The 23,757-nt window shown below is 38.2% G+C and overlaps 1 protein-coding gene across 1 annotated transcript in view; it reads left to right on the forward strand.

Annotated features, from left to right (window-relative positions):
* LCLAT1 (lysocardiolipin acyltransferase 1) overlaps positions 1-23,757 on the forward strand; it is a 102,848-nt gene that overhangs the window by 47,625 nt on the left and 31,466 nt on the right. Inside the window, exons 4-5 of the mRNA XM_026048065.1 lie at positions 2,410-2,556; positions 8,544-8,660. Of these exons, the coding sequence (XP_025903850.1) occupies positions 2,410-2,556; positions 8,544-8,660 (264 nt within the window). The remainder of the gene's footprint in view (positions 1-2,409; positions 2,557-8,543; positions 8,661-23,757) is intronic.

Raw genomic sequence — 23,757 nt, forward strand, 5'->3', positions numbered from 1 at the left:
AATGATGACTAAAACAACAGCTGAGTAGGTAAGGGTGGTTTATAACTTGCTGTTTGCAGCATAATCAAAGAGAGATTACTAGAAGGAGTTTATTATGTGAAAAATCATTTTAAAACTCAATGTGATATGAACTAATGAAATGGTTTGGCATAGAGCAGGTTTTACCTAAACTAATTTGGGATGTACTAATAGGTAGCAATAATGAATAGTAGTAATTAATAAACTAAATTAGAGTACTTAAAACATACGAAAAGTTTAGGCTGTGAGATATGAGTGAATGAAAAATGCCAGAACCACCACAGAACTTTGCTCATATATAAGTATTTTTCCACTCCATTTTCCATTGAGTTTGCAGTGTGCTCAGAGTTGTCAATAGTCAACTTACAGGGATTTCTTTTTCAATATTTCAATAGTCAATATTTCAATAGTCAATATTTCAATAGTCAATATTTCAATAGTCAATATTCAATAATCAATTTATAGGAATTTCTTTTTCTGCTTAGAGATCCTTTTTTTTGCTTTGCCACTCCCATTTTTAAGAGTTTGATTTCAGATGAAGTATCTTCTAGAGCAACCAAGTGGATTAGATTTGGAACCATTTGGGTATGAAAGGGTGTTATTTTCGTGCTAACAGAACAGCAAGTATGAAAGTGCTGGGTTTGCATAGTTGAAGTATTAAAGGTATTGTAACGGTAGGATGTGGTTAAATGCCGGAATAGAACATGGTTAAGTTACATGAACTATTTTTTGTTCCTTTAAAATTGACATTTTTTATTTTACCTCCAAATRACTTGTTAAACTTTTATATCAGTTGACTGATATAAATGTTTGTATCAGCTGTACTGATAGTTCTTGACAGTGCAGATAGGGAGGCATATGTGCRTGGATGCACATAAAATCTGTGTGGTCAAAGTTTTGTTTAGTTTGCAAAGTTTTTAGCAATGTGCAAGACTTGTTGAGACTGCATTTTGAGTGTTTCTTTCTTAAATCCTATGGCTGATTTAAGCATTCAGTTATCTGAACATCGCTGTCTGAATATCTGAGACTCATTTCAGTCCAGATCACTGAAAGCATGTTAGTTATGCATGTTCCTTTTGTTGGCTAGATTTAAAAATAAAAATTATCCAACCCACAATATAATTAGCAAAACTTTAAACGTGTGATCAATGTTTCTTTAAAACATAGCAGAGATTATGCAGCTTGGTTAATATGTTGTCTGGGCTGACTTACTTATGAAGTTGCTATAAAAATTGGTGACATTTATAAGTGATTTTCTAGCATATACTCCTTGTACTATACTGCCAAGAACAAAACAGGCATCCCCATAAAGATGAACTGAAATAAAATGCAAGAGTAGCGTGAATTAAATCACCAGCCAAGAAAGAACAGACTTTGAGAACCACGATGAGTGATGAAGACAGTGGGAAACTGTGATGTTTTCTCAGTGATGTAGAAAAATCTAACAGCAGGTTTTCAGATGAGATGCAGACCAGCCGAGTACAGGGATAAGTCAATGTCTCGCCCATCTCTGAGCCTAGCTTAAGAGGGGAACGTCGTGGGCATGTGCTGAAGCCAGAGCCCTGGTGCTTTCTGCCCTGCCATCTGAACTAGCGGGCAGAGCAATATCATATGAGGTAGTGTAGATAAGTGTGCCAAAAAAGGCAGGAATGTTCATTTGGAAAGTTTTGGTGTGTGACCCCTGTGCTGTAGAATTTGAGCATTGCTGCGTCAGTCGCATRTATTTAAATGCATTATATTGTTTGATGTACAGTAAAACATGAAAGCTGTAAATCCTCACAATTGTCCTGAATTTGTGTATGAACAAAAGAGAATGCTTAAACTTTTCTGCAATCATGTGAAGGAGGAAAAAAAAAAAAAGAAAAAGAAAACCTTCATGAAAATTATTAGAAGTTATATATGATAAAGCCCTTGAAGCAATGCATCTTTTCCTCACATCACATAGTTTACATGTACTTCTGAGGACAACTGCCCATATATATGCAGTGTTTTAGTGCATTTGTGAGATGTTTATCCATAAGGGCAGACTTGTCCCTTGAGCAAATCAGTGYTGTAGTTATTAAGAATATACTGAGGGCCATGGTTTTAAATACTTCAGATCATATCATGAAAGTACTGGCCCTATGYGTGCTCTCTAGAAAGCTTTACTAATTCTGCTAACTTGAGTTTTGCAAAAATGTAGCYGTTTCAAGTTTATTTAGATTCTGCATTCTTTGCTTCCTGTCCAAAAATCCATTTACAAAGTTACTAAATGCTCTTAAATCAGAGGCAAGGACAGTAGAGCAGTAAATAAAATATTCTGTCCAGCACACTTTATACAACATTTTGGAATGACAGTTGGTAAGTAAGTACCAGAATGAAATGCAACTAAAGGTGTATTTTTAATTTTAGGCTGGGCGATGCAGGTTGCAGCCTTTGTTTTTATTCAGAGAAGATGGGAAGATGACAAGAGTCATTTTGAAAAAATGCTGGATTATTTCTGTGACATTCGTGAACCACTACAGCTCCTCATYTTTCCTGAAGGAACCGATCTCACAGGTAGGTTGCACTTGTCCTTGCTCGTGGTCATCAAGGAGGGACKATTCCTCAGGGACTGATAAAGCCTCGTTGCCTGCAGATTTGCACCTGCATCGCTGTACACAGTCTCATTCCAGTTTTCCTCCTTCCCGCTCATGGGAGTCTTCCCATCCCAAGCTTTATTGCTGCCGACTGCGCAGGAGGCAACATGCTGGGCTGAAAGACCCAACAGACCCAATAACTGTGGAATCTGCCAGCATTTCCCTGAATTACAATTTCTTCTGTTGGAGGCACAGCCTTTATTCATGAGTTTTTCCTGAAACTCCTGCAGGGCTTAATTAAGCTTGAATCTCCTCTCTTGGACAAAATTTGTTTGCAGGTGCCATTGGTTTAGAAGTTAAAGGGGGCAGATGGATGATGTGATTGCAAATACCTTTTTTTTTTTCTTAAAGAGCAGCCAAAAAACAACAAATAGGAAATCCTGGTAAGGCCTGTGTTTCAGCAGGGGTGTTGARCCAAGATAGCTGTTATGCTGGCTGTGTGAGTCTGATAGGTGCATAAATTAGGATATTTTATTAGAGAGAGATTTCTGGAGTGCTCGTTTTCCTSCTTCACCCACCTGGTTGAACATCTTTACCATAGGACTTGAGAGTTACATGCCTGCTTTTTTCAGGATTCAGATTTAACGAAGAGGCAATACTTAATATTCACACTTTGGTGCACTGGTAGTAGCAAAAAGAGGAGCTGGCAGAGTGTTCTCAGTGCTCGCGAAGGATTGTTCTGCTCCAGGCTTTGATCAGGGATAGTTGTATTTAAGTTGTCATTCCAATGAAGCATTCCAGTTAGCATTCCAATAGGATGATGAGGGAAATTCATAGTGCTTTTGGGTCCAGCCCAGCAAAGCAGATCAGCCCTGGACAATGCTGAATTTGGACAAAGCATGTGAGTTGTTCTTTGGAGTGGAGTTAACGCTGCACACGTTTGATGAAAAACACAGACTCTGCTTCGTTTTGGGTGCGCAGCTGGGGTTACGGTTCAAAATGCTCTTTAGACTCATGTCATGTAACTGCACTGTGTTTTTCAAGGCTTTCTTCAAAGTCATACTCTGAGATTTTTGTTTGAGTTCAAACTAAATCAGAAATTAAAATTGAATGTTTTTTGATTAACTTCCTAAAAACCTGTAACTCCAAAATAAAGGAAGTGCAGTTATCAGCATAGTTTTTTTCCTGTGTACTTTACAAACAATTCTAAAATGTGGTGCTTCAACAGAAAAACGACTTTCTGAGCTTCTCAGATAACTTAAAGTGTGATAAATGGTATTTCCTCGCACAAAATTTGAAATAGCTGGGAAGGGATGTGACCATGTGATTTCCTAAATAGGTACCTGGCTGCTGTTTAAGCATTTATGGTCCAGGCTCTGTATCTGCTGGACAGACTTTTCTCCCTTCCTGATAAAGTATATTTAGACATCTTATATCACGTGTGTATTTGTGAATATTCATCATTTTATCTCACAGCTTATGCTTTTAAATACTGTGTGCTGAAGAAGTCATTTTGAGCAGCAAGATGCTGCAGGAGTAAAGGTGCAGGGCACAGATGACAGCAGTGGGCTTTTTAAGTGATAATGTGCCTGTTTTAGTATATCAATATAGAGCTTAAGTACTTGAATACATCTTCTTTTTTTTTTTTTTTTTTCTAGTGTAAATATCTTTAGGAATATCTTTATAATTAATCAGAAATAACCGCCTTTTTAATTTTGGAGTAGAACAATTTACTGCGTATAAAATAACATGGTCAGATAAGTGTTAAACTGAACAATAAGACTAAGCAAAAATATATAGTGAGTGTAATTTTGGAGGTTTTATACTTATCTTCATACTTTTGTATTTTAAACTTGTCTGTGTCTAGCTATTTTGATATAGTTCATGTGTGGTAGTTGTAGGATTTCCATGTGGAAGCCAAATTTGTTTGTAACTGCAGTATCGTATGATGTTCTTTTGGCAGTTCAGTGACTTACAGAAGGACACACGTATCTACACTTTAACTGGAGATTCCTTTTGTAGCTTGGATTATTTAATTTGTTTTATGAATAGAGCTAAAGGGGAAGCAGTGCTAGCAGCTTGAGAGGGGAAGGTAACAGGTACCCTTAGTTACGCTCTATGTGTTAATGTGAAATATTATTGGATATTTCTTTCCAATTTACTTTTGAATCTGATTTTTTCCATAAAAACAGTTTATTCTTCTTATTTCCTCTTATTATAGGAGAAAACAGAACCAAGGAGTTGAAATAAAATGTGTAATATATCAAATGAAAATGATGAGCCAAAGTCAGTGTGGTAGATTTACTTTGGCTCAGTTGCAGTGGAGAGAAAATACTTCTAGAAAACAATGTTTCATTCTCTGTGTGTGGTTTTTTTTTTTTTTTTTTTTTTTTTTTTTTTTTTTTTTTTTTTTTTTTTTTTTTTTTTTTGAGACAATGAACAAAAGGGAGCATTACCTTTAGCCAGATGATGCAAATGGTCTTTTGGCTGTGAGGAGACCAGCCGCTGCTTCAAGAATTGCTTTATGCAGTTTGCATTCCAGTCTGTTGGAAGCCCAAAGCAGAACATACATTTCCTCTTTTTAAGGAAGTGTTTCTATTATCAGGTTTGCAAAGCTATTGTATACTTTTTTTTTTATTATTCTTTCACCTAAGAACATTATAGTCGTGATTGCACAGACTGGTGAGACAGCTACCTAAGTTCTGCAMCACTGGCAGTGCAGCCTGGTTTGCTGATTAAGGCATTTTAAGAGGTGTTTGCTGTGCAGATTCCTTCAAGCTGGAGAAGATGTAAAAACGGATTTCTTCTCTCCTGGCTCAGTTGTCTCCAGGTTGGTGTAACACAAATCACCCCGTTTCCTGCGACTGCGCAGTGAAAGCAGTCTTGCTTTTGGGATAGCAGCAAAAACCTATCAGTTTTCCTGACTTCCTAGAATAACTGTAGTTTAAAGCACAAAGAACTCAGGTTTAATAGCTGGGAAGAAGGGAATGATTCCTGCAGGAGATGGTGGTGATCATTGGATTAGCTGAGAGCATTTTTCTTGCTCTCAAATCTTTTTCACTAGGGTCACAATAGAAGCAGGAGGGAACAATCTCTGTTATATAAAATTTATGGTTCAAAGGATAAGGAAGGATGCAAACAAATGAAATATCAGGAAGGAATTAATAGCATTGGCCAGCGTGCCAGTGTCCAGCTGTTCACAGTTTTATTTCTTTTTTTTTTTTAACAAGGCATTACAATAAAATGAAATGTGAAGGATGCTTTAAAGATGTTTATAGTGAGTTCTTTATAAATCCAAGAGGCTGTATAGTAAGAGGATGTTAGAAGAAGCTTTTAGTTTTGAAGGCAATGCTGAGCAAACTATTTTGCTACATGAGCTGCTCAGTTAACCTTTGTCTCTTCTGCGGTGCAAATAGGGGTGTTTTACAAACACCAAGGGATATCCTTTCATGTTGCCCTTCTCAAATAAGATGATGGTGAGCAGACATATGGAGAAATTGGTTTTGAGTGCACATTTAGTGTATACAGTTTGAGATGCTTAAGTCTTAGCTCTTTTAGACTGCTTAGCATTATGTAGACTTATATGGCACTCATGTCTCGGAGCTTTGATTGACTTGATTTGCAGGCTGTACATATTCCAACTTGAAATCCTAATTTGGATATCCAGAAAATGAGGGAGGTATTTCTATGCTTTTGGAAAGAACAACAGATTAGATTAAAGATTGCACGGTAAATTTAAAAGCCTCTTAGTTGAACCACTGCAGAATTTGGAAAGGAGTTCTTGACTTTTGTACCTTTTATAGGAAGACTCTGAGGCGTCAGTGTTGTCCCTTAGAAAGGAGATTTTCAGAAAGGAGAATTTGAGCTTAATAGTACAGCAGAATTATGTCTCAGAGGTAGAATCCAGCTTTTCAGAGTAGCATGTAATGATTACCAGATTCCTCTTTCCTTTTCTGCTGTTCCGTGTCTTGCTCATGACTCGCTGTTAAATTCTGCTGTAATGGAAATCAGGGTCCTGAAGGTAAGTTTCCTTCCCCAATTAAGAGTAGACCATCTTCTGCATTAAATGGAGCAGTAGTCTGACAGAAAAAAGAAAGTATATAGTCTGGTTATGTGATGGAAGTATATAGTCTGGTTTACATAATGTATGTAAAAGGTAAATTTGAGTTGTGTTATGTACACAACTGAATGTTACATACATAACATAATATGTTAAGCATTGCCAGCTGCAATTTTAGAATTCTGCTAGTTCTGTAATTTTAACATCACTTTTGAAAATGTAATGTTATGAAATCATTATCGGTATTGGATTTTAGAAATTACGGAAATTTTATGCAACATTTTTGTATTCCTTTGCTGGATCATTGCTCGACTATTTCTCAATTTTTTTTTTTCTTTTCTCCAAATAACATGGTTGAGAAAACCGCACTAAAATTTAAGCGTTACATATATGGAAGACTATACTTTTATGCAGGTCACACTTACTTACTATGAAAAAGTACCTGATACACTGATACGCTGTGATATACTCTAGTAGGTAAATGGTCCTTTATGAGAGACATGTATATTTTCTGATAAAACAGTTCATGTAGTAGGGATAAAGCACCAAAAAAGTTGGAWTGGTGCAAAATACACAATGCTGGTKTTGATTGTCCACCTGTGCTATCCGTTCTTCATGGGAGAGACTTAACATGATTGTAACGGAAAGGATTTACCATTAAATAATCAATTCTAGTGAATTATGAAACAGCAATGTGTTTTTCATTAATTCATCTTCCATACCTGTTAATCTGCTAATTGGGGCAGTTTCAATAAAGACCCCCTTGTGAAAGGGGTCGCTTGTTGTGAAAGCCATGATCTTGTTCCATAGATTTATTGCTGGGATTTCCTCTTTTAAAAGCCTATCAGAGCCGTTATTAACATATTTAATAAGCTGACTGATTCCATGTTGCTGTGGGAACACTGGATGTGCCCGTTGGCCTTTTGCCCTGGATGAGATGCRGGGGTACCCACAGGGAAGGAGCAAACGTAGCCCACAAGGTCGGTCTGCGTGTTAACTTCAGCTGCTTTGAAAACATCYTGCACGTCCCCGGGAACACAGTGATTCCCTCCACTTGAGGCCAGAAGGTTTCGTGTCAGTGTCGATGTCTTACTTGGTTCGTGGGCTCTGTCAGCAGTTGGTTCTTCGAACCTTTGTTCAGCTTTCTCTGGCGAGATGTGCTTTGGCCGCACAGCCGAGGTCCGTGCCCTGCTGCGCTCAGCCGGAGACCTTTCCAGATACGCAGCCTGCAGCAGCAAGCGTGTTGCTGTGCAGCATGCTTGAAAAATATAAAACAATATATATATGTGTATACATATATATAGGTATGTATATGTATGTGTGTTTATATGGGTGCAGCTGAGTTTGAATAAAATGTATCAAGTTGAGAATGAAAAAGTAAAATACTGCTTTAATGTATTTGGATACCTATTTGCCCCCATTTATTTCATGTTTTTTTCCCATAATAAGTTTTATTTGGTTAAATGTTAAACTCAAGGTATTTCTATAAATAATATCAAACACGTAGCTGGGTGTTTTGCCTTTTGAGCTAAAAAAAAAAAAAGTGCCAGTCAACACATTTACTATGAAATGAGTATTGAGGTGTACAAAGGTGTACAACTATTACATTTTTGTAAGTGGTACATTTTAGATTACATTTGATAATGAGAAAGTTTTGCTGATTATTTACTAAGATGAAATGAGAGTAAAAGGGCCTTTTTTGCAGCCTACATGTTGCTTTTCCTCATACCATAACGTGTCTAACCAAAAGCACTCTTGTGGTCTGCTTCCATCTGAGAAGCTTTTGCACATTGGTACCATGTGAGCTGCTGCTGCATTCTTCCTGTTGTATAATAATTAAATTTTATTCTTGGCTTGCATGCACACTGTTAGAAAATGGTGCCTTTTATTTTCTCCTTTATCTTCAGCCAATACCAAAGCTCGCAGTAATGAATTTGCTGAAAGGAAYGGACTGCGAAAATACGAGTACGTCTTGCATCCGCGAACTACTGGCTTCACTTTTGTGGTGGAACGTCTGAGGGAAGGTAATGCCTCCTTGTATCTGCCTCTAATTCTTGCTTTTAAGATAACTAATCTCTCCAAAGTGAAAGCTGATGTTCACCAAGCTGCTTGAAGCAATTTTAGAAACGTTTTATGTGTCCTGCTCACAAAGAGAAGGCTTGTTTGCAACCATACTTCAAGTGATTGTAACATTTATATTGGGGTGGGTTAATATGCGATGTACGATATCATCAGCAGGCAAATATGCAAGAATGTAGGCTTGCTGCATATTTTTTTAAATATTTAAATATTTTAAAACTTCATCTCGCTGAAGTTGACCCTTATGGTCTGTACAAGGGCGTAAGCCCAGTGGGTGGTTGACACTGACCCCACACAGATGCGCATGCCAGACTGCCTGCTTTGAAGAGCTGATGATTTTAAGCATAAGAGCGGAGCCCAATGGCCCTGGTAAAGCAGCTGGGTGCTGCAGAGCACATGCAGGTGCAGCAAGTTGGCTGCCTAGTCATGGCCAGCTTTTTTTAGGTAATGCTGATGCTGAGAAGCTGTGTAAGGTGGAGCTGTGGGCTCAGGGGAGTAATAGGTAAGAGGGTCCTCCTCTCTTCCTTTTTACCTTGAAATAATCATCTATCTCTGTATTAATTTGGAGGTAGAGACTGATCCCCTATTAGCTGGGGAGCGGTKTATAAAGACACGATTGCCTGTGGGACTGAAATGCCTGTGGCCTGTTTTGGTGAGGGGCGTTTTCATGAGATTTCTCCCAGGCTTTGGGCCATAACCACGTAAGCATTTTAATGGTACTCATGTGGCCATGGTTCAAACACAGATGAGCAAATGTTTAGTCAGTAAAATGCAGGATAAATGAATATATGTTTGAAGAAAATAAACATGTACAGTAGATATAAAGTGACTTATTTATGGGCTAGTTCTTCTGGGAAAAGCAATACTAGAGCTTTAACACATGTTAGATACTGTCTGCCAAAGGGAGCAGTCTGAGATTATTAAAAAGGATAAAAGCCTGATGGTATTTTTTTTTTTTTTTCCTCCTTGCTAGAAACCTTACTTGGATTTTAAAAGTAGAGCTGACTAGCATTTTTCCTAATTCCTACTGAGCAGATGTACAAAAGTCCCATTAAATGCATTAATATTTTGTCCAGCTGGACAAACCTAGTAAAGAATGATGTCTCTAACTGACCCTATTTTATCTGAAACCTCACAGTAGATATCTTGGGTTTTTGTGTATTTTGAGTGTTTATTACTTGGTTTGCTGTAGCAAGCAATTTATCACATAAAATGTCACTTAAAGCTTTTTAGTGCTAGATTAATCTATGCTGTAATCATATTTCTGACCTAGAATATAAATTTTCAGTTAAAGAAATGTTTTCAATTTGAAATATTATCAACTTTAAAGGTAAACTTTGGATTTGCTTCAGAAGCAAGCTTTGTGGTTATACAGTCAATTTCTAATTATATAAAAATTCTTCTTTGTTACATTGCTCTATGAGAGACCCATACAAATTAAGACATTGGATGTTAAAAAGGAAAATAGTTGCAACTGATGAGCTAGTTTTATGCAGGACAGAACCAGGCGAGAAAAACACAGGTATTCCTTTTTTTTCTTTTTTTTTTTTTTAATTTTTTTTGTCATAACACATTTTGAAGTACATTTTGTCCCTTTTCACATTGTCCTTTTTAAACATGGAACGTCTCTTTTGAACACTGAATCCGCTGGGCATTTGGTACATTGATAAGTACTGTAAGCACAAAGTATTATGTCGATAGGCTATTATGTAGCACATCAAGGGTGAGAAGGTAGCTTGACTGTTCTMAAATACTCGATTGCTTAAATTTAAAATACTAATTATTTTACTAATTATGAAATAGTAATTATGAAGTTTAAGATTTAGTTGTCTTTTGCTTGTATGTTTGCTGACAATTACTGACGATTTGTGATGGAGTGTTTTGCAGTGTGTAGTGCCTATGACTGCTGGCTGTAAGCACTGCAGTGTGTACTTTTTCATCCGTAAAATATAGATATCCAGGTAGATTTTTAGATACATATAATAAAATTGATACATAGATTTGTCATGTAGCTCGGTTTGACTCACTATTCCAATTACTAGAACTGCATGATGCTGTTCTCATTCCATACAATTATATTCAAACRCCAGATATTAGGAGTAATAAAAGGMACCTGGTTTCTTGAGGATTGGGTGCTAATACTGAGTTCCCAGCTGCGCTAGTAACAATCATAACAGGAGTTGACTTGCTCCCTTTTAGTAACTTTTAGTAACTGCAAACCCAGAGGAGTGTATGTGACTTTAACTTGGAGGAGGGAGGGGGAGAGAATTCAACATCATGTTTGCGTCTTTGAAAGTATTTTTGGGCAGAGATGACGACCTTATTGCCCTGTAGCTCCCCCGCGAATACATTCTGGCTTGTGGCTGTTTTCYGTTCCTGAGGCTGAAGAGCCTTTACTTCAGGCCTGAGTACATTATTTTGCTCCGAAAATAGGTTGATGAAGAGAGGGGGGTGGGGGGATGTCATTAGAAGTTTAACTGCCTTTCTAAGGCTGAAAAAATTAATTACATTTGGCACGAACCTTGATTAATATGCATCACAAGCTGTAGCATGAAAGAATTACCTGTTATGACATAAAAATAACTATGAGTGACCCTTCTGAATCGGAAATGAAGAATCTGGGGAAAAAATAACCTTCAGGAAAATGTTCCTTGTATCTGTGCCTGACTGTTTCTTCCTAGGGGAAGCTCTGGCTGTGCCCTGATGACAGTCCTAGAAGGTGTCAGTCGTTCACTTTCCACAAGTGGCAAACATTTCGGGATCACATTGAACAGGTTTTTGCCAGTGATGACTAATATTCTGATTCAAATTATGGTGGTTTCTAGGTCATTGTTGGAAGTATGAGACCTAAGAGGAAAAATCTGGGTATCTTCCAGTACACCAAACATAGGCTGACTGCGAATGTTTATTTAGTACATCTCTGGTTCATGTTGCAGCTCCGCAACAACGATGACTGTTGGCCCCAAGGTAACTCTTTTAAGCAGTGATCCAGGTAAAAGCTGATAAGCTTTTTCCCATCATTGTCCTCAGGTGCCTAGAGGATGAAAATAGTTTTCCCTGTAGAGGGTTACGTTGCAGTTTTCTTATGCATTTCAACCTTAGAGTCACCCAAGAGTAAGCAGAGACTATGAACATGCTTTAGATGTATAATTAATCATACACCCCGTAGAAGTACTAATCATACACCCCGTAGAAGTACTGCTGTTGTCATTTTCTAATCATGAAAGAGACATAAATTGGATTCAGAATTGATTTCTGGAGAAGGGTGTTGCTTTAGTTCAATAATAATTTTAAATAGAATGATTTAATATAATGTTATTGTTTGTGCATGTTAAGAGAAAATATGGTATAGACATAAGTACACAAAAAAATGAAAGATCATGTGTCATTTGGATGGCAAAATTATTTCACTACCTGGTAGGCAGTGCAACGTGCTCTCCATGCTGCTATAGCTGAACGTGTGGGACGTACGAGTGCAGCAGCAGACATTTCAGCAAGGAGTAATGGAGATTGWACAGCAATAAATACAGCTAGCCTAAGTATGGATTAACAAAACATATGCATTTTTCACTCCTGCAAAAAGTTCATTCTTTCCTGGAATGAATATTGAATTTCTAGTCAATTATGATATTCTCTGCAGCAGAAAAAGCGTGTTTGTCAGAATCTCCATTAATCTTTCCTGATGAGTGTTACTGGGAATAGCAATAGGCTGTTTTCCCTCATCATACTTTAAGATTTGCTTCAGCAAACATGCTGGTCTTAGCCTATCAAAATAGTTATGAATAAACTCAATTAGTTATATGTACACTCCATGCTAAAGCAAAGAGGGTTGCTTTGATCCCTTATGGCAGCCAGAGGGATGATGCCCTGGTAGACCAGACCTTTGCTGACCACAGTGACCACTGCAATCCCATGTGCTTTATTGGGAATAGTAGCACTTCTGTCACTGGCTATTGGCAGAAAGCAGAGAAATAAAATAGTTGAGTTACTTCGGTCTAGGTCTGGTCATCTGGTGATCAAGTAGATCATTTGACTTGCCTCAGCTGTTATGAGGCCTGCTCTGAATTGGAACCCACTGAAGGATAATTAGAGCTTTATGCTGCATTTCTTTGGGGACCAAATTAGATCAGCGGAGAACATCTTTGAAAGGATAGGGTCAGGGCATGTTTTCATGTGAATGAGCAATAGGTAATGAACTCTAGACATCAAACCAAAGATTGATCTAGATGTCTTTTAATTTATCATTATGTACCTCTCTCACTTCCTAAATTCATTGCATATCCTTTTATAAGCCTGAAACTTTGCATGGATGTCATGCATGAACATATTATCGGCAGAATTTGGGTTAAGGCAAGTCATCTTCCCAAAATGTAGGATTTTCAAAATGAGAGGAATGTGCAGGAATTTTAAGGTTTTCTTTCTAAGCGTGTCTTCAACAGAGTTAATTAAAAACATCCCTGATTTATAAAATTTTTTTGAAGATCTGGTTTGTGAGATCCTTTTCTGAAAAGCCAGGAAGTTATTCAGAAGATATACAGGTTTTCAGGTCTGGCTGTATTTTGTGAAGTATTCTTGAAGTGCCACGTGATATTCAAAGTTCACATGGCCTGAATGTTCAATATCAGAGATGGAAAATAATATTAGTTCATTTGATGCAATATTGTCTGGATTCATGATATTTATAATTGTAGTAAAATAGTCTGTCAAGACAAAATAGTTGTTTACAGATGTTTCGTAAAATTACTTTGTGGCTTTTAAATACTTTCCCATGGCCGAATAAGCAGAAGTATTAAAATGCAGTTAAAATTTTAAATAATCTTTAGTGTCATTCATACTTTGGGAAGCAATCCTTTCTGTCATTGTTAAATTTTGATGACTCTCTTGTTGATAGTTTCTCTCTATATATCCATCAGCAGTGATACCTGGTTATGCTGAGATATACATTCTTATCATGAGGTTTGTATTTTACTGCAAATCCAGTATGATGAGGAATCTGAATTATTAGGATTGGCAGTGTAGTATTTACACTTCAAATTTAATTCTGGTTCATAAGCAAGCAACAAAAAATATTGCAAATAATAGTGCCAACTATAGCATCCTGAAATCAAAAAAGATAGAATTTAACATGACTGTCTTCTCATTCCACATTGTTATTGACAGAAGGAAGTGGTGAACCTTATCCTTTTTCTATGACTTATTTTAAATTAGTACTTTCTTTTTTCAGAATAAATGTTAATGTTCACACAACCAGAAGTCAGCCACACCTGAGTATGATCTTGCATTTCAGTACTTGCATGTCCCACTCTGTTTCATTGCCAGGTCAAGAAAATTGTCTTTGGAGGTTCAATCCAGCACATATTTCTGTGCAAATACTAGAATCCTGTAATGCACCTGGCCTTTTTCTGTATATTCTGTATGCTTTTCTGGAAGCTATTGTATTCATATATACATATTTATGTACTTAACAGTTAATGCAAGCCATTAGATTGTGGTGCCATGTGTTTATATAACACCTATAACACCTAAGGCAATTCATAGGAAAGATGATCAACTGTTCCTGAGAGGCGACGCACAGAGGTCTGTCCATCTGCACGAGGATGTGAAGTAACTGAGCAGCGACACAGCAGGTCCTGCAGAGCAGAGCCTGTCTGTCCTGCTGTGCACAAAGCGTGCTGTAAGCWCCCATGCCCTAAAGCCCTTAAGCGGTGGCTATAGCTTAAACTATAGCTTAAGCTCTAAATAGCCTGTCTTTAGGAGGTGGTTTTGTCTTAAGCTGTGCAGTTGTCACGTGAGCAAAGACGCTTAGGTTTGATACATTTGTGTAAGTGGTGTGTGAAGTTGAGACTCTCAGTTTAGTAATTCATTAGCTTTACCTTCCACCCTGACGTAGCCAGAGGATACCTGGCCTGGAGGAGCTTCCGTGGCTTTTTTCCTTCTTTAGCTTTGAAAGGGAGAGAGACATGAGAGACATGAGGGAATGAAATCTTAATGAGGAAGCAGGTTACTGCCAAAGGCTTCCTTTCTGGTTAGATGATGTTTCTTCTCTGCATTGTTATGTCTAGATCATCTCCGGCTTGCAAGATGGATGTTGTGGAGTCCTCCAAATGTAGCTCAAAGTGATACTAATTTCAACATGTGTTATATTTGTTTTTGAAGGGGAAATTCATGTAGTATTAATAGTTTTCTTGGTTATAAATATGTGCATATGGATAAATGGAGGAATATATTAAATCTCCTGCGTTGCATTTATATGCACAAAGTCTGTTCCTTCTTCAAACAAACATTATGGAGACATGAAGATCACAGCAAGAAAAATGTCTGTTGAATTATGTTCTGAGGATGTAAGTACTCAAATTGAACAAAATAAGCAGGAGTTGACCAGTTTCTAGGTTTGTGCCCACTTGCTGTCTGCATAATAGAGGTATAGGAAGTAAAAAGACCCCACATCAAGTCACCGCAAGGATTAGATCTGTTCTTTTAATGAAATCTGGCTTCACTTTTTGTGACTGAATATATTTCTGACTCCTAGAATAATGTCCTGGACTGAGGCCAAAGTTTCCGCTGCTTTCTGTCAGCCCTGAATTTGCACCCTGACSTGCACAATCTCCTGGTAGACTCAGAGCAGTTCCAACCTACTTGTTGGTTTTACCTCAGCTCATGTGCTAACTGAAACTAGCTCGGAAGGTAGGAAAGTAAAGTGACCACATGAGCATTACCAGGCGGCTAATTTCACCCCTCCATCCATTGTACTTACAGAGTTTAAGCAGCTCCTCTCAACCATCTTTCCTCAAATTCTTTCCCCCGAGTGTTTTGTTCTGTGCATGTGTGCCTCCAAGAGGCATCTCGYTGGGAAGACTAATACTTAGAAATTATAGAGCTGTTGTGGAAAATGCTTTGAACAAATTTTAGCAGAAAATGCAGTTTGAGCTTCACTGTTTGCTATTATAATTGAACTGATACTTTTATGAGAATTGGATCTTGTTCAGTAAATAGCATTGCCTTTGATATAGAAGTATCTGCATATAAATTGAAGCTTGCATGCCTTTTATGTCTTCTGTGTTTTTGTAGAAAACTCATAACAAATTAGTTCATAAAAATGGAAGACCTTGTTCAAAAACACATTTTTATCACTAAGCATATCCATGGAATTCAGTAATGCAGAAAATACCATGCAGGCTGTTGGGCTTTATTACAAACATGGACAGTCTTCTCTGTTATCTGCAATCCGGGAAAGGGCAGCTTGACTTTTTCCAGAATTCTGTTAATTGTTGATGGTTACTACATCTTGCAAGCATCAGCCTGGGTTCAGCTGGCCTTGCTGCTCTCCTCTTGGAGATATTCTTTCCTTGGACACAGTTCGAAGTTTCTTTGCTCACTCTTATTCTATTAAAGAAGTATTTCCGTCTATCAGCCTCATCTCTGTGGGAAGTGGTCTGTTGTTTCAGTGACCTGGGAAGATGTATTGTTCTCCAGGCCATTCTCTGCTCTGTGCTCCCCCCTTATCCCTTGTTCCTCCTCCCTTACTCAACACCAGAGTGCAAGCAAACCATGAGAGTGTTCTGCATTGATTCATATTGGACTTATTGCCTGTAGTATTTTTAATTTGACTTTTTTTGTTTTTGTCACCCACACCTCCCTGGTACTCATCGGAAATATTTCAGGTTTAATGTTCTTGAGCCTCAAAATCCACCTACTGAAGCGTAATCCTCTTGCACAGTCTTACGTATGAGTCATAGCTTGTGGCAAGCAGATAGAATATGTTGTGGATCATTTTCCATTTACCTCCTCCCAGATTATTAATAGTTACTGTGGTAAGCACGTTAAAAAGTTATCATTTGCCAGCAGTTACCCCACGGTGGTATTAGAAATTTCGGCTGTTTTCCCTTAGCTCAGAATACACAATATCTATGGTAACTATGTGGTAATGTTTGGCGAATGTGGGCTGCTTAATTGCTTCGGTTGGAGGTGTGGAGCAATGTTACCTCATCGCATCTCCTTCGTGGAAGTGAAGCACTTGATTAGCTGCAGATGAGCTGAGGAAAATGCTTGTTCAATAAAAGCTAGAATTACTCCCTTTGGAAATGAAAAGCTGTTGTTGCCTTTTTTGTTAATGCTACCTTCTCTTCCAAAGAGTTTTTTGAAGTTACTCTGGTTGTTAGTGCTGTTAGGTGGGCTGACAACCTGTAATGAGGTATCTCTGCTTGTCCAGCTGGGTCACCATCTCTGTGGATAATCACTGCAAAAGTTTGGCCGTGGTATCTGACCTTTTACTGGAATCTTTTCTAATTCTTCCTGCAGTGTCCCTCACAGCTGTACAATAAGCTYAGCACAGTGTCCTGCAACACCTGTGGTGCTCTGCTGACCCTTCACAAAGCAGCCATCTCATTTGTGTGCCTTTTTCAAAACGCCTCCATGGCCACGCTGGTCATATCACTAACATATATGGAATAAAGTAAGATTTATCAAAGGGATCCTGCTTTTTGTTTTTACATCAATGCATTGAGCTTTGTGWTTGCTTTTTAAGTCTTAGGGCTGCAGGACAGATAATAGGTGAGCCTCAGGTGAAGTTCAGTTTCATTAATTACTGCTGTTTCTTGTGAACTGGTGATCCATGTTTTCCAGATGATGCTAGTTAGATTGGTGGCATATTTAATTGCTGCCGAAGTTGAAATTAATTCCTTTAAACACGGGGATAGTAGCATATTGATACCTGCTTATTTCACATGGCATTACCAGGTGCTGGATACAGCATATTCGTTTCTCAGCTCTGCTCATTAGTAATGTAGGTATTTGCTTCAAGCAGTCCTGAGCAGAGAGAAGGCAAAACATACTTTTCCAGGACAAAACACCGCTTTAGATTTAGTTAGGAGATAGTGTTTCCTGATGTATTTTATTAGAAAAATAGCAGCATCTAGAAGGCTGAATAGCCTAATCCCAAATCAGAGTTGCCTCATGAAAGAAATTCTCAATCGTTTTTGATGGATTCCCCACTCTCTTACTTTTTGCAGATGCGAGCTGTTTTCATTTCCAGCTGCATTAAAGTTGCTGCAAAAGTATTTTATGTATTTCTGATATCACTTTTCTATATGAGTAATTGCTGGCAGGGGGAGAAGGCCCATGGAGTATTATTTCAGTTACTGAAAATGTTGGAGCCTTCGAACTGTGGATATTGGCCCCCAGATCTGTAAGACAGTAATAAAACTTTCAATCTCCTCGACTTGCGAAATTTGCTGTTTATGTATCATTAAGTCTTAAGCAAATCGTTTCTTTCATTCCTTAGTGCTGTTGCTGCTTCAGCTCTTCTCTCCATTCCCTCCTCTCCCTCCCCYGCCTTTATTTCCAGGGCATACAAAATTTAGCCCAGCGTCATTCTTTTCCAGGCTGACTCAGATCCTGGAGTTTGGCAATGCTTTGCAAAGCTCTGCTCCAGAAATGCTGAGAGGAATGCCACATTCATAAGGCCTGGATGTTGCTATGGTACTTGCACCGAAAACCAAAAAACAGAGGGCAGAGGAGCTTGGGAAAACTTGTAGTGTAATATAAACGTGTTTTAAAATAGATTTTTATCAAAACACAAACTTTAGCATAAATTCAACTGCTCACCTCATTCATCACCTTGTATGCAATCTGAAATATCTCTGTCTTTAAGACTTATTTTGTCAACCTTTTCCTGAACTGTTGGATTTTGGAGAGAAGGAAATAAGGTCTTTGTTCTCAATATTCTCCCTAGACTTTGGTAGGCAGGAGAATGGTCTGTAAGCACCTGTGCCATGACTGTTAACTGAAGTGCTGTGCCATATGAATTAAATATTATAACAGACTATGTCACAGGTTACAGGTAGAAGCTTTGAAAATATTTTCACATAACTTGATTTTTCTCTGAAGTAGCCACCAGCTAGGAACTGGAGAACTGTGTTTGATGCATGTTCTCTATTGCAGTATCTCTTCCCCAGTCCCATTTCATAATGTTAAAAGCTAATGCTCATATTTTAAAATAGTCATTTGTGAAATGTATATCATCTATATTTAGGCATCTGTAAAACTGTTGTGTTATTTGTGTTGCTGATCATTGTTGACCTTGCAGCATAATAATCAAAGTGAGTGCTTTTAGTGATTATAAAACGGTTCCAGRATCAGGGACCCGAGCAGCCTTCTGCTTGGCTTGTGCTACTAAGTGGTCCTTCGCTGTGCTGCTGGGAAGAGGAGCCAGCTCATCCTGATGGTTTCTGGCATTGCACAGACAATAAGGGCGTCTATTRGGAGAAAAGCATAACGTGCGAAACMAAGAGGAGAGAGATTTTTCAAAGACTCTTTGGAGACTTTGGAATTTGCGAGCAATGGCACGTTTGTGTTGCCTGGAAGTTGCTATGGGTGCTGATGTTGCAAAGCCAAACACACAGAGAGGGCAGACCGAAGGGACGTAAGTCCCATTTAAGATCCTGTAAGAATTAATGTTCTTTAAGTCTTCAGGGATGCTTTTGAAAAATCTTCCCTCAAAAGGATTCTTTGCCTAAGTGTTCTCCAGGTTCTTCCTGTCAGCAGCAGCACTGTGATTTAACCAGCCCTATTTCCGTCTCTGCATATCCTAAAAAGCATTCCTTTCGAAAGACCTGAAAGCTCCCTGGCTTCCTCAATCAACTTGTTGCTTTACTCTTCTTTTATCAGAGATCAGAGCATTAAATGAAACATATGCTCAGAAATGATGTGGATCATCTTTCCATTCTTCACATAGTCCCTGTTAGGAGTGTGCATTTTTGAGGCATGGATTTTATTTTTGTCTATCTAAAACAACCATCCCGCTGGTATGCTGGTATTGCTGAAGTGGGTAGCTGGATGTGTCTCAAACAGTGCTCTCTGCATGGCCACAGCACTGCAAATATTTAATAACCTGTTAATAATACATTGAAAACCATACTGAGGAGCTGTGACGATCCATCAGGTTTTATGCTACCTGTGGTGCTAATGAGCTCAGTTGACATTGCACTCAGATGCACGCTAAGCGGGCGCTCAATTTTAAAAAGCATACATAATTTCTGAGCTGAAATAACAGTGCTGTCCATTAGTAAAGAACACTTCCAGATGATTGTTTTCCTCTGTGGAGGGATAAATTCTCTTGACTTTCAGTCTCGTGCTTTTCAGTATTATCTGACATGTATTGTAATCAATCAGCAGTGTATTCTTTTTCACATCATCTTGTTTGGATAGCAGGGGACAGCATAGACTTCATTAAAAGCAAACAGCCAAATGCTGAAAGAATGTAATGCAATGAGCCTATGACTCATGTGATTCCTTTAAGGTACAGTATATTGTGTATGTATAGAGCTGTGTATATAGATGAGGGGGTTTGGTGGCTGATTTCCATCATTCTTGGCAAGCTGTCTAGGAGAAGGATCATATTTTAAACATTGTTAGTTCAGTTAGAGAAAACAAATCTTACTTAGCCTTTTTGAGTTTATGGAGTAAGGATACATCCCGCGTAATTTTTTTTTTTTTTTTGGGGGGGGGGGAAGCAAAATGATTTTATTCCCTCTGGGCTGGCAATGCTACGGAGACATTAAGACAACTTTACACCCAAAGCAATGCGTGTGTGATAATGAAGTCAACGTGGATTTTGGCTAGTCCAGAATATGAGCAAAGTGAGTTCACCCAGCCTGCCAATATCCAAAGGCAGCCTAGGCCGGGGTAGCAGTGCTGTTATGCAGAGTATTGTGGGTTTCTTGGTTGGAGTCCATTCCCAGTCCTGGCTGAAGGAAGGGTCACCGAGTACGTGGGTATGTGAGGTACACAGAAGTACCAGGACCACCACTCTGRGAGCTCCATCTTGCTCCACAAGATAAGTGGTCTCCAAAGTTACTATATATTTTTTTCAAAACTAAAGCATAAAAAAAATCTAGATTGGGTGACTAAATGCTCAGGAGTAGGAATTTTAAAAAGATTTAATGTAGCCCTCTTGTGGTGTTTTGAGTGAGAGAATAAATGATGGACCTTGTCAGTCTGATGTTACCGTGGCCTAGGACATGTAACAATATATTTTCTGCCTTTTCATTTTGAAGGAAAGAAAGAAAAGAAAAGTTTAACAAGAACGAGCTTTTAACTGGATGGCTTAGAGATACTTCTTCTATGCAAAAGCTTRCAGAGGAAAAAGGCAACTTCCATAGTCTGTGATATGTTCTGTGGCAGAGCTCAAGAGGAATGAACCTGAGGAAATGAAATGGATTGCATTCTGTGAGAAAGATGGAGTTTGAGAGTATTTGATTATACCTCTGGAAATCTTACTTTCATTTTCAGGAATTCTATGGAAGCTCTTTTGTAGCTCTATCTTTTAGCTGTTTTCCCAGAATATTTTACTATCCAGAAACACATTCCTAAAATATTTTCTTTATTTTAGTAGGAAATTTGTGGTGAATGCAAAAAGCTGGAAATATGGGAGATGGCTGAAAGAAATAAGAGGAATTTGAAAGTGTATACTGTGATACCRGATTTACAAATCCAATTCTTTAATCATAGCTTCTAAATACAATAGTGTGGTTTACATCTATGAATAATCCACAGAGTGTCCAGAGAGAACACATATATCAAATGGGCTATTTGAACATTGTTATATAATAAGCATTTTCTGCCTCTCAGATTTCAGTCCCTTTTAAAAAGTTCTAATTCTCAAGTGGTATATATTTCTTTGCTGACTTTCGTCACAAAATTGTGTTTCTACTTTATGGAGCAGGAATGTCTTGCTGCTTTTTCCTCCATGGAATTTGCTATGTGTGTCTGCTGTGGACAAATATCAAGAACRGCTAACTTGAAAAGGAACACCAGCATAGTTTGAATCCCAAAAGTATGACTCTTCATGCCCAAAAAGAAAATTCTTAAAAATAATAAACACTCTGAGATACCAATTGTAAGCAAGTAAGAACATGAGCAATTTGCTGGTCAGGCTTTTGTCACAAGATAAACAAATGCTATTGAAGAGTGCATGTAAAATATATTTTGTCTGCTATTCAGCACATACTGTAGCTAAAATGGAAAATTCTACAGAGCTGAATGATAGCACTAAGTGAATTGGCATTTGCACTTAGTTTTCCAGTGGTTTGGTGGTATTAATAATGCAAGAGAAGGACAGGWTATCCTTCGACTAAGTTGGTATGAAGAAAAGTTTTCATTAGCATTACAGTGAACTCGGAGAACTAACTTTTCCTGCTCATTAGAGAAATGTTTTGAGAAGTAGTTCTGATGTTTAAAAGTGTTTGGTTGATTTCGGAGAGTATCTAAATGTGACTGTTATCAGAGACTGTTGTTATGTACAGTKTAGGGTTAAAGCATCTTTCTCAGGCTGTTATTGCAATTCATAAGATGTTATTTTCAGCACTGTTTATTATACAAAAGAATGTTCAGAACCAGATAAATACACTAGGGAGCCTGGTTAAATAGAAATAAACCAAAGGAATTGCTTAAAGTTRCAAGAGAAACAAAATGCTGACATAGAGGAGATAAATTATTCTTTCTGTTGTTTTTCCATAATAGTCTCCTTCAGTCAAAAACAAAGAGCAGTAACGGGTATGTTCTTACATTTGTGGGCAAATTCAAATGAAGATCTGAAACTTTCTGATTTATCACCGAAGGTGAAATGAGACCRAGCCAGTGTGGTCTGGAAGAGCTGGTGATGATCAGCAAAATATATGAGCAAAGAGAGATTAGTTGGATGCATCCCATGCAAGTTGATGACAATTTTAACAGAGAGACTAGGAAGCAGTTTGCATTTTTGCAGTTGTCACCACGGACAAGAGAGCATTTCTGATGTCAGAACAGGCAAATTAGTCCAAATTTCAAGACCAAGTACTCAATTCTGCTGAAGTGGAGATGACCATAGAGCAGTTTTGGAATTTGATGCCTTTATTCTTGTACCCTACCTTTAGTCATGTACTTGAAATTTAACTTGATACCTCACGGTATCTTTATTAGCTAAAAGTATCTCCTAGGTGAGTTACTATGCATGCTACTACAGCATATAAAAGACCATATACATTCTTAGTCTTTTCCACAAATTTAAGACACTGTTAGGATTTTTTAAAGGATCTGCTAGTTTGCCTCCCTGATCAACAGGGAGYTGTTTGGGTCAACACTCCAGATAGCCTTCCAGGTAATCCTCCTAGGCCTTCGTCACTAATTTTTTGTCCRCTGCATGCCTTAATGTGTGTGCCTAAAGTAGGCCTGAAAGTGTCATTCATGGCCTCAGCACTTTTCCATGAGACAGCTAATTCCTTAAGTTTCCTTTTCTGTTTTTGCCACTACACTCTTATTTCTTTTTAGTCTAAGAGCAGGAGGAGGAGAGGAACAATTCTCAAGCTGGAGAAGTGTGAAAGCTCAGGCTTTGGTGCTTTTACCCTTTGGATATTTCTTCAGTTTTCGGTGCACTCTCAGGCACGGTCTTGCCCTAGCACTTCTCATAGAGGTTTGAATGGTTGTGGTGCCATTGCAGTTACTAACCCTTTGGCTGTATTGGATTCAGCTGGCTTCTTAAAGAAAGCCGAAATTTGCATGGGTYCCCCTCATAAGTATAAAAAACGTGATGTTTTGCTAACTTCCCTGATAAAGTCACTCCACATCAAAAAAGAAAAAGGATCAAAAAGACCATTTTGGAGCCACTTTCTGCTGTGTCAAGCTCCACCTCAGGTGGCCTTCGTTGTGCTGATGCCTGAAAGTTGTCCAACATGGTGTTTGAATCTCATATGCAACAGATGAGATTTCTTGCCACATGCTGGGCGCTGGTGATAGGACTGTCATTTCCATCTCRGCATTATTGACTGCCTTCTTACCCAGCTGCCTGTGTTGTAGTTTACTGTCATACCAGATACATTTGATGCAGCCTTTTGTCCTTTCATTTGTCAGTAGAAGAAATACACTACCATATTTAAAGTGCGACTGATAGGTTGAGTGAAATGGAATTTATAGGAATACAAGTGAGGTTGATTGAGTTCAGTTGTTCCCCATTATTTACTAACAGATAGAGGTTGGCTGGGATCCCTCAGTAGGGGCTGCTCTGGGTTG

The sequence above is a fragment of the Nothoprocta perdicaria genome, unplaced genomic scaffold (genome assembly GCF_003342845.1).
Source record: "Nothoprocta perdicaria isolate Ctin4 unplaced genomic scaffold, notPer1 scaffold_51, whole genome shotgun sequence".
Taxonomy (NCBI): Eukaryota; Metazoa; Chordata; class Aves; order Tinamiformes; family Tinamidae; genus Nothoprocta; species Nothoprocta perdicaria.